This window comes from Erinaceus europaeus, chromosome 6 (assembly GCF_950295315.1).
Source record: "Erinaceus europaeus chromosome 6, mEriEur2.1, whole genome shotgun sequence".
In the NCBI taxonomy this organism is placed as follows: domain Eukaryota; kingdom Metazoa; phylum Chordata; class Mammalia; order Eulipotyphla; family Erinaceidae; genus Erinaceus; species Erinaceus europaeus.
In genome coordinates this window covers 6,948,404-6,961,294 of record NC_080167.1, presented here as the reverse complement: position 1 = coordinate 6,961,294, position 12,891 = coordinate 6,948,404, and the positions used below count along the sequence as shown (strand labels likewise).

Below are 12,891 nucleotides of genomic sequence, written 5' to 3'. Positions count from 1 at the left end.
CCCAACTTTCCCACGTGTTCAGGCTAGTCCTCGTGACCTCAGACTCCTAGACGTGCTTACAAACTGGCAACTGGGAGCTGAAGGCAATGACTTCTGAGGGTTTTCCTGAAGCTAACAGTTCAGATTCTGGTCAGAGTGCTCACCCTCACTCTCACTGGATACTGACTGACCACCGAGCGTGAGGACACTTGGGGGCAGCATGGGCAGACAAGTGGCAGGGGCAGTCAGGCTTCGGAGTCTGGCTCTCAGTCAGCATCAGTAATCTTACTTGAACACCGGGGGGTGGGGGTGGGGGGAAGTGTCACTATCCTGGCTTTTCAGAGCCAAGAACTAAAAAGTACCTGAGAAACAGCCAGCTGAGTCTCTGGTTGTAGTAGGTGTTCAGTAAAAACGTGAGTTGAGCTGACAACAGCTTGCTGAGATGGAGCAGTCTAATAGGTAGTGACTTTACACTTTTGAGACTCGTGAAAGCACCTGAAACAAGCCAGGCTTAAAATGGAAGGGCGCTCTCTGAGCCTTGTCCAGAGCTGTGACGACCTCATGTCCACACTGTGATCATCGTCCCAGCCCTGCTGGGGGAACCAGCTGCCCAGTAGCAAAGCTGAACAGTCACTGCTGGCTTCTCCAAAGGCTGTTAGTGGACACTTCTAGAATCTAAAAAGTGAAACGGGGGACCGCTAACATCTCAAAAGGACTGCCTTCCTTTTATTATGCTGGTGTGAAAGACCTGTCTCCTCTCCCTCTCTCCCTTCAGAAAAGGATGCATTCACACACCACACAGGAGGAAGGTGGGAGGGAAAGCTGTAGCTGCCGGGGGCTCCAGGGCGTCCTCGGGGAAGGAGGGACTGCAGGGCCACAGGGCAAAGGGACTGACGCACGTTCTCCGCCAGCTGGAAGGCAGAGCAGAGGCAGCCCAGGCCTGGGACTTACTTTCCGAATGCAGTACTTGCTGAGGTTTTCATTGTAGCGGAGAATGACGACTTTGCTGGGCGTGGCCGCACAGATGCAAAGCCCACTCTCAATCTGAAGAGTAATCGGAGAGAGAAGACAGAGAAAGTGTCACCAGTGTGTGTGCTGACTCTACTCCAAGCGCAGGAAAAAGACAAGGTGGAGCCTGTCTCGACTCAGCACGAGGGACGTGGAGGGGCTGGGAGGTGCAGTGGTGGGGGCCGGCCTGCACCCTCTGGGTGGAGGAAGCAACATCCCTGGTGGGCCCCCAGCAGATGTTAGCAGAGTCACCTCTGCAAGGGCTCACAGACACCACTCAGGCCATACATGGGCATGTGGACATGCCCATCAGTGCTATGCAGCTTCTCCTTAAAGAACTGTTTATTTACTTACTACTTATTTATGAGAGGGAGAGACATAGAAAGAGAACCAGGGGGCCGGGCGGTGGCGCACTTGGTTAAGTACTCATGTTGTGATGCACAAGGACCCAGGCTTAAGCCCCTGGCCCCCACCTGCAGGGGAGAAGCTTCACAAGTGGTGAAGAAGGGCTGCAGGTGTCTCTCTGTCTCTCTCCCTCTCCATCTCTGCCCCTCTTAATTTCTCTCTGTCTCTATCCAATAGTAAATAAATAAAATATTAAGAAAGAAAAAAAAAAACCAGAAAGGTAACCATATGCACTGTCCAGGACGGAACTCTGAACCTCACACACCCAAGCCCTTTGTTCTGTCCATTGTGCCACCTCCTGGGCTGCACTATTCAACTGTTTGAATGACATTTACTATTCGGCATTTTTAATAACATTTAAAAAAAAATGTTAGCAACCCAGGAAGTGGAACAATGGCTGAAGCATTGGATTCTTGAGCACGAGGACCTAAGTTCAATCCCCAGCATCGCAAATGCCAGAGGATTGCTCTAGTTCTCTCTTATTAATAAATGATTTTAAATATTTTTATATTTATTTATTTTCCCTTTTGTTGCCCTTGCTTTTTTATTGTTGTTGTAATTACTATTGTTGTTGTTATTGATGTCATCATTGTTAGATAGACAGAGAGAAACGGAGAGAGAAGGGGAAGACCCAGAAGAGGAGAGAAAGACAGACACCTGCAGACCTGCTTCACTGCTTGTGAATCGACTCCCCTGTAGGTGGGGAGCCGGGGGCTCGAACTGGGATCCTTTTAATAAATGTTTTAAAGTTGTTGTTTTTTTTTAAAAGCAGGCAGACAAATTTATCTATATGTCAAGTTTCAATATACTATTAATTATCAAAACATTAGCTTCAGTTTTCAAAAAATGTCTTCACGCCAAAGAAAACTAGAAGTTAGAAATTGCAAACTACTTACAAGCAATCATCCTCTCAATACTTCTGGCATGGGGTTCCACAGACACACTATCTCTCAAAATATGTATGTGGGCTGAGAAGGTAGTATGGTTATGCAAACAACTTTTATGCCTAAGGCTCTGAGGTCCCAGGTTCAATCTTCAGTGCCACCATAAACCAGAGCTGAGCAACATTCTGGTCTCTCTCTCTCTATATATCTCATTAAAGTATATAAAACAATGAAAAAAAAAGAAGCTGAGGAATGTTCTCCCTCACTAGAACCTCTCTCTCTCTCTCTCTCTCTCTCTCTCTCTCTCTCTCTCTCTCTCTATCAGATATGGACACATACAAACAAAACACTTCTTCCTAACGTAGCTCTGGGAAATGAATTCAGGGTCTCACACCTACACGATACTAGAGGTTCTCTAGCACAGATTTCCATTTTTTTTCTTTTCTCTTCCTTTCTTTCTTTCTTTCTTTCTTTCTTTCTTTCTTTCTTTCTTTCTTTCTTTCTTTCTTTCTTTCTTTCTTTCTTTTTTGCCTCCAGGGTTATTGCTGGGGCTCAGTGCCTGCACTATAAATCCACTGCTCCTGGAGGCCATTTTTTTCCTTTTGTTGCCCTTGTTGTTTATTGTTGCTATTGTTGCTGTCAGATAGGACAGAGAGAAATGGAGACAGGAGGGAAAGACAGAGAGGGGGAGAGAAAGACAGACACCTGCAGACCTGCTTCACTGCTTGTGGAGTGACTCCTCTGCAGGTGGGGAGCCGGGGGCTCAAACCGGGATCCCTATACCAGTCCTTGCGCTTCACACCATGTGCTCCGAACTCGCTATGCCATGGCCCAGGCCTCTCTTTCCCTTCCTTCCTTTTTTTGCCCCCAGGGTTATTGCCGGGCTTAGTGAATCCACCGCTCCTGGAGGCCATTTTTGCCCTTTGTTGCCCTTGTTGTTCATCTTCGTTGTTGTAGTTATTATTGTTGTTGTTGTTGGATAGGACAGAGAGAGATGGAGAGAGGAGGGGAGACAGAGAGAGGGAGAGAAAGACAGACACCTGCAGACCTGCTTCACCGCCTTGAAGTGACTCCCCTGCAGGTGGGGAGCCAGCGGCTCAAACCAGGATCCTTAGGCCTATTCTTGCACTTCGCACCATGTGAGCTTAACCCGCTGCACTACCGCCTGGCCCCCCTCTTTTTCTTTTTAAGAGAAAGAGTAGAGATGACAGAGAAGAGAGATACCCCAGCACTATGCCATCATCCACGGAGCTACTCCGTGTCATCCCAGGTACTCCCTGGTGGTGGTGGTATTTGTACCTAGGACCCCAGGTAGGGCAAGGTACACGTTGTGCGATTATTATTCCCACTACTACATATTTTCCTCCGGACGCTGCTCAGCTCCGGCTTATGATAGTGTATGAGAGCAAACCTGGGATTTGAGGACCTCAGGCATGAGAGTCTATCTGCAGAGCCACCGGGCTGTCTCTCGAAGGAGCACATTCTGACGGGCAGTAAGTTCTCTCTTGGCCCCTCACTTCTTAAAGCAATGGGTCGCCCTTTCGGCCGAGTTGTGTGCACTTTATTCTCGTTTTCTTCTCTGCCGCTTCCTTCAGCTTCAAAGCCTGCACCAATCGCATAGCTAACAAATTACTTTACATGCCTAAAGGGAGCGGTGGCAGCAGAGGTAGAGGAGACTTTTTAGGATAAAATCAATATGCCTTCTACAAAGAGGGTCAATGTCAATTTCCAGAACATTCCAACAGCTTAAGGCCCTAAGGAGGGCTTACCTTGCCAGCAGCAAACAAGTGGCAGCCCTTGACAGCTTCAAAAACGTTGGGTGAGATGTCAGGCTGAGCTGGCAGGTGTGACTGGGCGAGGGACTGTTTGACTTTCTTCACATCAACAAGACACAGGGCCCGCTCCTCTCCTAGAGGGGAAGGAGCAGTTTCTCTGTCAGCATCATGCCATTAAGCAAAGGCCTACGATGGAGGGTATAGTCACAGAGAAAGACCACACGGGGCCACAAAGGGTGAGCTGAGCGTCCCACAACCCCCTGTTAACCCTACTTAGCTTCAAATATTAGATCTAAAATGAAAATATCTGGTCACTCAGTCAAAGTTCTTAGAGAAAAATAATTCTGCAGACATAAAAAGAGAATGTGAGCTGGACTTTCCAACAAACTCTCCACCAAAGGATGTCTGGGAATGACAGGGGCAGGCTTTCTGAAACAGTACGTGTGGGGCAGACCTCTCCAGGAGATCTCCAGAACACACTCCCTTACTCTCGTCAGGCGTCTTTCTGCTAGTAAAGTGGAAGTTTATTAAGAACATTTCTCACTGCGCTTACAAAGCCCAGCTTGGCCCAGTCGGATAGGTCAGTACCGTGGAAGACAAGGAGGGGCACCGAGGCTCCTCTGGCCCAGATTAGAGGAGACTAAGGGGCGTGACTAAAGGCAACGTGCGATTCCAGCCTGGACAGCGACCTGGGGAAAATGACACTCTGGGGGACATTCCTGGAACTAAAAGGTAAAGCCTGACTCTGAGCAGGGTATCAGGAAACTGTGTGAAAGGATTACGGCTCCTGGATTTGAGTGCTGTGCTGCGTGCGATGCCTACAGCAGTGGCTGCATGCCATTTTGTCTGTCCAAATTCACAGGAAGGACGACACCAGGAGTGACCTAGTGTCAGTGATGGGCTTGGGGGGGACAACAAATTGTCGTTATATGCTCATGGATCATAACAGCCTGGTGGGAATGTTCCCAGAGGGTAGCTGGGAGGTAGACAAGAACTCTCTCTGCTTCATTTTGCTGTGAACCCAAGACTGCGCTAAAGAATAAAGTCAAGAAGAAAGGGGGAGAGTAAGCTGGACAAAAAGAAACAATGGAAGCAAATCTGAACAGAGAGAGACCCTTCACCCTGGGCAGCTTCAGGGACACACAGGAAGGAGCCAGTTCTGCTCCAGCCTTCCACCAGGAGCCAGGCTGCCTTTGTCTCACAGGCTTGGCATCTGGCTTTCAAACAGCTATCCTCAATGGGGACGTAAATCAAAGGGCCGCGGCCTCGGCCTCTCACCTGCTATCATGAGTAGCTTCTCCAGGTCCTTGATGATGTAAATCTGGAAGACGGCTCCAATCCCTGGGACGTGGGTGAGGGAGTTTTTCAAGACATTCAGAGCATACAGCCCTTCCTCAGTGCCCACCAACACCACCTATACAGGCAGAAGTCCAAGGGGAGGACATAAGCAGAATGCTGGCATTCGATGACCCCGAATGCTGAGAGCAGCAGAGCTGCAGGGGCCCTTTCCCGACCACACGTGGCCATTGTCAGACACCAGTACCTGGTCGCTGAAGGGCAGTGTGCAGTTCATGTCCAAACGGTCATCGCCTTCCAGTTTCAGTAGGGAGTTCCCAAGCAGTTTCTTTCATGGGGAAAGGAAAGAAGAGGACATGGTAAGGATGGCACTGTTCATGACCAACTATCCAGAGGGGCAAAAGCAAGACTGGAGAGCAGCCGACTGAACGCTGGCCAGGAAGCAAGGTGCGTGAGGCCTGCAGTAGCTCAGACACATACACATCTGCTCTGGCTCGCTGCTTATCTGGGTCTGGGCTCTAAAGACAAGACGTGGTGAACAGGACTGTTAATTAGCACCAGAGCCATGACTCGGCTTGGACAAAGAAGTAAACAAATACAGTAGAGTACAGAGAGTGATTCCGTGATAGAAGAGGGAAAAAAAACCCGTGAAGTTAGAGATTTCACTGGCAAAGGGTTAATAAGCCACCTGGAAGGTTCCTTCCCCTCCAGGCTGTAGCACAAGTGCAATGCACAGGGTGAGCTGCAAACCAGCACACTGCCAGATCTCTTTACCTGAACCCATGCAGGCAGAAGCTCGTAGGAATTACAGGCCGGGCCCTAGTGCACACACATGAACGTGGGTTCAGTTAAAGGCTCACATACATACGAGAGAAATCAGGCCCTCACCTCAGATGGGTCTACTCGGGAAGCAACACCCCCAGCAGGAGGCTCATGGCTGGGAAATCTCCCAATGCCAACATTTGATGTGCTGTTGATTAGGAGCTAAGCATGTGAGGAGAGCTGTCTGGACCCTGGTGGGGAAAACGCCAATGGGAAACAAGCACGGTTTGTATCCTGGAACGTTCTAGTAGGAGTGATGCCAATCAAGGCACGCCTACGTTTCTACCGTCTTAAGGATGAGTAGGATGTCCAAGCAGCCTACAGGAGAGCAAGTCGTGTGGAAGCCCCCGAGCAGGTTATGAAAACGCCTTCCTGGAGTGTGTGCGGCTGCCGGCAGCCTCTGGTGCGGCTTCTTGGTCCAAGCACTGGTGTAGCACGAGCCTCCACACCAAGTAAACCCAGCGGGGTGAATAAGTGGTAGGGTCTCCTTGCAAGGACATGGCTGCTGTGTTGTCATAACCAAGACCTGCCCTGGCCCCCAGGAGAACTGGCCGATGGCACTAACCCCCGTTCTATCAAGAGACAGCTGCACACAAGTGGGGGAGCACACCAGCCAGTCGGGGGGACACATCTGAGTGATCACACAATGCTTGCTCTTGTCGAGGCCCCCGGTGGGCAGGCCTCAAGGAGTGGAAGTAAGGGGAGTCCCTGGCTTGGATCAGTCAAAGAAAGACCAGCTCCGGCACCCGTTCTCATACTCACAGCGTCGGCCTCTGCTTTTTCCCTAGAAACTCGTCCACCTGCCACGACTGACTCTAAGGCGGTGACCCAGCGCTGTTTGTCGGGGAAGCTGGGGGCAAGCAGGTAGAGGCTTCTCCCGGGCCAGCAGGTGGTGTGTGGGTGGGATTCCATCTTCAGTATGTATGGAACATCTAGGGGTGCAGAGGGAGAACAGGGTCAGCGTGTGTGTGTGTGTGTGTGGGGGGGGTGGTTGCCATCCTTTTGGGAGAGATGGCCCTCAGAGAGCCCCACCCTCCTCTAGGCTGGGGTGGGGGAAGTTCACAGTGGGGCCAATCCTCCCACCTTCCTGAGGTCCGGACCCAGCCCACAGGCAGGTGGGGCCCCGAGACTCCCCTCACCTGCTTTGGCTGTGTTTGCGAGTTCAGAAGCACCGACAGCGCCATGAATAGAGACATCCCCGTCGGGAAGGCACAGCTCAAATTCTTCCACCGGCCTCTGTCCAGCTTGGTGAGAAGAGGAAGGGCAGAAAGAAAAACCAAAGAACAGGAACGAGAACAAGGGGAGCAAAGAGGAAGAGAGGAGAGGAAGAGAGGAAGAGAGAGTGAGCGAGCGAGACAGGGCGTGCATGGAGAGAAAGCACACAAAGAACAGAGGAAGAGGGGAGGAGACATCCAGAGGAGGAGGAGAGGGAAGATAAAAAAAAAAATAAATGAATAAAGTGTCAGATGAGTGGCACAGTTAACTTTCTGGTGATGGTGCAGAGTTATGGGTTAGTTGGCTGAGGCAGGAGCTCTTGGAAGGTGTATTAGCAGGTGGAATCTTCAGGGCGGCGCCCTGCGGGGTCCTCAGAGGGGAGACCTATAGACGTGAGTATCGGACCAATAACCTTTAGCAAAGTCTTTTGGCTCTCAGTTTCCAAAAGCGGAGAACCGCAGGAGGCTGGCAACGCAGTCCCAAAGAAAGCAAGCCTTCGGGCCGGGACTGGGAGACCTGGGCCAACCGCGTGCAGAAGGGAGTCCCCCTGAGCTGCTCATTTACCTTCTCTGGCTTCACTGTCATAGATGAGGACTTTGGAGCCCTCCAGGACGATGTACTTCCTGTCCCAGCCTTGCTGTCCTCGTTTGTTGTTCCTGGGAAGACGGAGATGATGGGAGACAAAGCTGTTAGCAGTGGGTGAGCCCCAGCACCACATGAACAGCACCGGGGCGGCTTTGAGGATGGTGCGACTGTGCTATGGTATCTCTCCTCTTTCTGTCCCTTCCTCTCCTTCTTTCACTACCTCCCCAAAAAACAGACAAGCAAGCAAACATTAAGAATGAAAAATTGAGCCCAGGAGACCACTCAACAGTATTGCCTGGGCTCATTTCCCAGACATTTAATACATTTTCAAAGAGAAAGATGTTTGAACACAGGATTCAGACTGCTAGAAGAAGAGGCAGGTGAGGAGGAGAAACCCAGAAGGGGGCACTTGCGGGAAAACATCAGGAACAGCAGTGGCTTGGGGCCAGGAGGAAGGAAACTTCCTTCTACCTGACAAGGCTCCACGGCCAGTCTTAGAATTCAGTTGAAGTTGGACTGACGACAGGATTGAAGCATACAGATTCTATCCTCTGCATGCAGGGGAGTCCCCATAGGGAAACAAGGACCCCAAGTATGGGGAGACACAAAGAATCATGCTTGTGGGGCTGTCTGGGGGAGACATGGGGTCATTTCAATTAATATATTTGTATATGTTATCCCAGGTTCAATCCTCAGCACTAAATTCTAGTTTCTGGTGGTTTGGTTTGTTTTGGTTTGTGTGTGTGCTTTGTTTTGTTCAACCAGAGCGCTACTAAACCCCATCTTCTGCTGGTGGAGGGAACTGGAACTGGGACCTTTTGTGCCTCAGGCGTAAGTGTCTTTTTGCATAACCACCATGGTTTCTTCCCAGCCCACCTCACCAGAGGTTATTTCAACACAATCAACTTATACTCACTTCCCTTAGCCCTGACCTCTATCCCCCATGATAAGAATGTTTGCCCTTGCAATATACCTAAAATAGTACTACTAGCTTTTGTCAAAACAGAGACCCCCCAAATCTTCATCTGCAATATTCTCACCTTTAGGTTCATGATTAATCAACAGTTTGTTCTGCTTTATATCTTAATGCTTTTTCAGCTACCAGGTTCCAGATGCTACCATTAAGCCAACCTGACTTCCCTGCACAGACAACTCCACCAATGTGTTCTGAAGCCCCGTCTCCCCAGGCCCCTGCCCCACTAGGGAAAGAGAGACACAGGCTGGGAGTATGGATCTACCTATCATGTTCAGCGGAGAAGCAATTACAGAAGCCAGACCTTCCACCTTCTATACCCCATAATGATCCTGGGTCCATACTCCCAGAGGGATAAATAATTGGGAAGCTGGGAGTTGGGCAGTAGTGCAGTGGGTTAAATGCAGGTGGCAAAAAGCACAAGGACCGGCATAAGGATCCGGGTTCGAGCCCCCGGCTTCCCACCTGCAGGGGAGTCGCTTCACAGGTGGTGAAGCAGGTCTGCAGGTGTCTGTCTTTCTCTCCCCCTGTCTTCCCCTCCTCTCTCCATTTCTCTCTGTCCTATCCAACAACAGCGACATCAATAAGAACAACAATAATTACAACAAGGGCAACAAAAGGGAAAATAAATAAATGAATAAATATTTTTTAAAAAGAATAGGGAAGCTATCAAGGGAGGGGATTGGATAAGGAGTTCTGGTGGTGGGAACTGTGTGGAAATGTACCCCTTTTATCCTGTGGTCTTGTCAATATTTCCCTTTTATAAATAAAAATTTAAAAACCAAAAAAAAAAAAAAAAGAATGTTTGCTTGTTCTTGGTCTAAGGAGGGTGGCTTTTACATGGGCATTTTTATCTCCTGCCTTCAAGAAAGGAGAGGATGCTTGGGGGGGGGGGGGGTGCAAAGCTGTCTTCCTTATACCTACTGCTTTTCAAATGCCTTTGGTGTGAATGATCCTTATGCCAAAGAGTCATATTTGGGGGGAAGGGGTGCTCTCTGCCTGCTTCACCAGCACCTGCCCCAGCCCCAGCCACCCTGCAACATTACCTGGGCACCTTCATCCACCCTTCCAGGTGCAAGCCGCTGCTGGGCTCCTTGGTCTGCAGACCCGGGGAGTTCATTTTGTCACGGCAGAAGGCCTCGGTGAAGTGTGTAGCGTATTCAGCGGGCAGGCCGCAGGTCGCTGGCAAGCACGTGGAGCACTTGGGATGACACATCACCTGGCATTCTAGGGAAACAGAGAAAACCTCCTGGCAACAGGCTCGCCCGGCCCTGGAGGTGCCCACCCTCTGCTAGTCAACCCCCAGTGGGGACCTGTCGACCTGTCATCCCCAGGCTTTCCCGGGTGCCAGACCCCACTGTGCAGAGAACAATGAGAGAGTCTAGAACTCTCAACCCAGTGCTCCTGGCTTGTCCCCAGCAGCAAGTGTGGAGAGAGACCCATTTTCACGCTTCGCTTGGAGTCAGCACAGGGAAACCCCAGACCCCAAAGCAATGCAAGCTAGCAAACCCTAAGGTCCTGCGCACAAAGGGTGACAGACACGAGCTGCAAACATGCAGAAACTCGCTCCTTTTCGGGGGAAAATAGTGTCCTTCCACTGAGACAGAAAGCTGCAAGTGAAAGCGTCCCTGCCAAGGAGTCCGGAGAGGAAACACCCCATCTCTGTCAGGCTGATATTTTTTTGTTTTTGTTTTTGTTTTTGTTTTGGTGGGGACGCGAAGGCCCAAGCAGCACTCTTACCGAGGCATTTGGAGGCCTGGCGTCCGAAGTGCACCGTGTCCAGGCACACGGCGCACTTGGTGGCCCGCATGTTCAGTCCCACATTGAACCGGTGAGGAATGTTGTGGTGCATCCGCTCCTTGAGACGCCGGCTGAATTCTGGAGGGTGTGTTAAAAACAAACAAACACACACGCACACACAATCAGCAGCAAAGGAAACTTTAGGTGAAGTGGTCAGAGAGACAAGCCAAAAAAATGAGAAAAAGTACTTGCAGATCTAGTCCTGGCATGCAAGTGGCATCTAGGCCATAGAGAGAATGCTTACCATGCAACAGTGAAAAATGTTTTAGTTTCTCCTACTCTTTACACATAATCGGACAAGACACACGAGTAAGAGAGAGAGGCGATTAGTTGCACGTATCACTGCTGGGAGGACACAATGGCTGGCTGAGTGAGTCATCGGGGAATGAGGAGGAAGAAGGCTTACTTCTTACTTTTTCCCTTAAGTATTACCACCTGGCTTTTTTTTTTTAACCAAATATTTGCATTTCTTAGTTGAGCAAATAAAATATCAGAAATCAGGGGCCAGGCGCTGGCGCACCTGGTTAAATATACATGCGGTATACCATGTGGAAGAATGGGTTTGAGCCCCTGCTTCCTACCTGCAGGGTGGAAGCTTCACAAGCAGTGAAGAAAGTACTGCAGGTGTCTCTCTGTCTCTGTTCCTCTCCATTTCCCCCACCCCTCTCAATTCCTCTCTGTGCTATCGAATTAAGGGGGGGGCTGGTTGCTGGGGGCAGTGGACTCATTGTGCAGGCACCAGCCCCAGTGGTAAGCCTGAAGCACAAAGGGGAAAAAAACAAAAACAAACCAACAATGCATCCAGGGAGGCTATTATACAGTGGAAGAGAAAAGGACTTGCCACATGAGGTCCTGGGTTCGAGCCCTAACGGGCATTGCATATGCCAGAATGGGTGCTTTGATCTCTCTCACCATGAGTCACCCAATAGTCTTTTTAAAATTTTCCCAAACGTCAGTCAAGCACCACTGGGACCTTGAGAACGTACCCTCTGGAGTTGAAGACTCCTTTCTGCGGCCGGACGGCGGGGCGAGCAGGCTCATAGCACTGGGCTGGTGCTCGGGGGACCGCACGATGGCAGACATGGCAATCTGCTGCCTCGCGGTGGCTGGCGTGGATGGGTGTGGGTGTTCTGTGGCTTTCCGGTGGGCAGCTGGAGAGAGAGAGAGACCAGCGCCAGGCCATGTGGTTAGTGGGGTCACCTCGAGCACCAGGCCAAGCAGACTGCCACCCGGGGACTGTCTGTCAAGGACCCAAGACTGAGAGGACAGGCCTAGTGCCCGGACTGGTGGGGGCCTTGGGATGAACTTGTGCTGTCTGGGCTGTGGCTGCGGATGCCGCACTCGTCACCAATCCCCTGGAGACCAGTCCTCAGCTGCCCCGCCCCCCACCCCAGCACTTCGCAGATGGAGCGGCCTACCCGCCCCTACCTTCCTCCCGGGCAGACCGGAGCTCGATGCGGGTCTTCTGCAGGGCTTCCTCAAGCTCTGCACAGCGTGCTTTCTCCTTCTCCAGAGCCGCCTTCAGCTCATTGTACTGCAGAGGAACCTGTGTGGGCAAAGCAGGGTCCTCTTTCCGTCGACTAAATAAACCCTAGCAATGGAAACAGAGATATCTCCTAACTCCAGGAAACTAGCACTGGAAGCTAGCTAGAGGCACTCTGACTCGGGAGGAGCGGACCACGAGAGCCAGGCACGTACTCACTGTAAGCGGGTTTAGTAAAAATGGCATGTGAAGGAGGGAAGGGGGAGACTGAGTCACGGCCCGTTCCAGCCGGCTGGGAAAAAAATAGGGGTGCGGAAGTTGTCGCCAAGAGGGTTACAGATGCTTGGAGTGCCACCACCTCTTCCGTTAGCAGTCCCAAGAAGGAGAGCCATTTCCTGAGTCTTTACCCTCAAAAAATGGAAGTGGAGGACGGAGTCAGGAGAGATGGTTCACAAATCACTCTCGCCTTGAATTGGTCTCATGACGCTTAGTCACAAGACACAGAGATGAGTAGTGGTTTTCTTTTAATGGAAGCAAAAAAAAAAATATGAAAATGAGGTCGACACAAGGGGTTGACTCGGAAAAAAGATGCAAATGGAAACACTGCACGTGGGAGGAAAAAAGCAAAACAGAAGGATGTGGCTGAAAAAAAAGCAGCAAATGGAC

At 50.6% G+C, this 12,891-nt stretch overlaps 1 protein-coding gene across 9 annotated transcripts in view; it reads right to left on the bottom strand.

Moving 5' to 3' along the window:
* Positions 1-12,891, bottom strand: part of CIT (citron rho-interacting serine/threonine kinase) — a 179,422-nt gene that overhangs the window by 16,152 nt on the left and 150,379 nt on the right. For 5 of the 9 annotated variants that reach the window (XM_060192996.1, XM_060193001.1, XM_060192997.1 and 2 more), the window contains 12 exons: positions 12,171-12,333; positions 11,729-11,893; positions 10,683-10,820; positions 9,989-10,169; positions 7,949-8,040; positions 7,309-7,413; positions 6,932-7,101; positions 6,122-6,166; positions 5,595-5,675; positions 5,330-5,465; positions 4,046-4,185; positions 931-1,023 (listed from right to left, as the gene is read on the bottom strand). In XM_060192996.1, coding sequence (XP_060048979.1) covers positions 931-1,023; positions 4,046-4,185; positions 5,330-5,465; positions 5,595-5,675; positions 6,122-6,166; positions 6,932-7,101; positions 7,309-7,413; positions 7,949-8,040; positions 9,989-10,169; positions 10,683-10,820; positions 11,729-11,893; positions 12,171-12,333 — 1,509 coding nt within the window. The remainder of the gene's footprint in view (positions 1-930; positions 1,024-4,045; positions 4,186-5,329; positions 5,466-5,594; positions 5,676-6,121; positions 6,167-6,931; positions 7,102-7,308; positions 7,414-7,948; positions 8,041-9,988; positions 10,170-10,682; positions 10,821-11,728; positions 11,894-12,170; positions 12,334-12,891) is intronic. The other 4 variants (XM_060192998.1, XM_007528615.3, XM_060192999.1 and 1 more) reach the window with 3 other exon arrangements.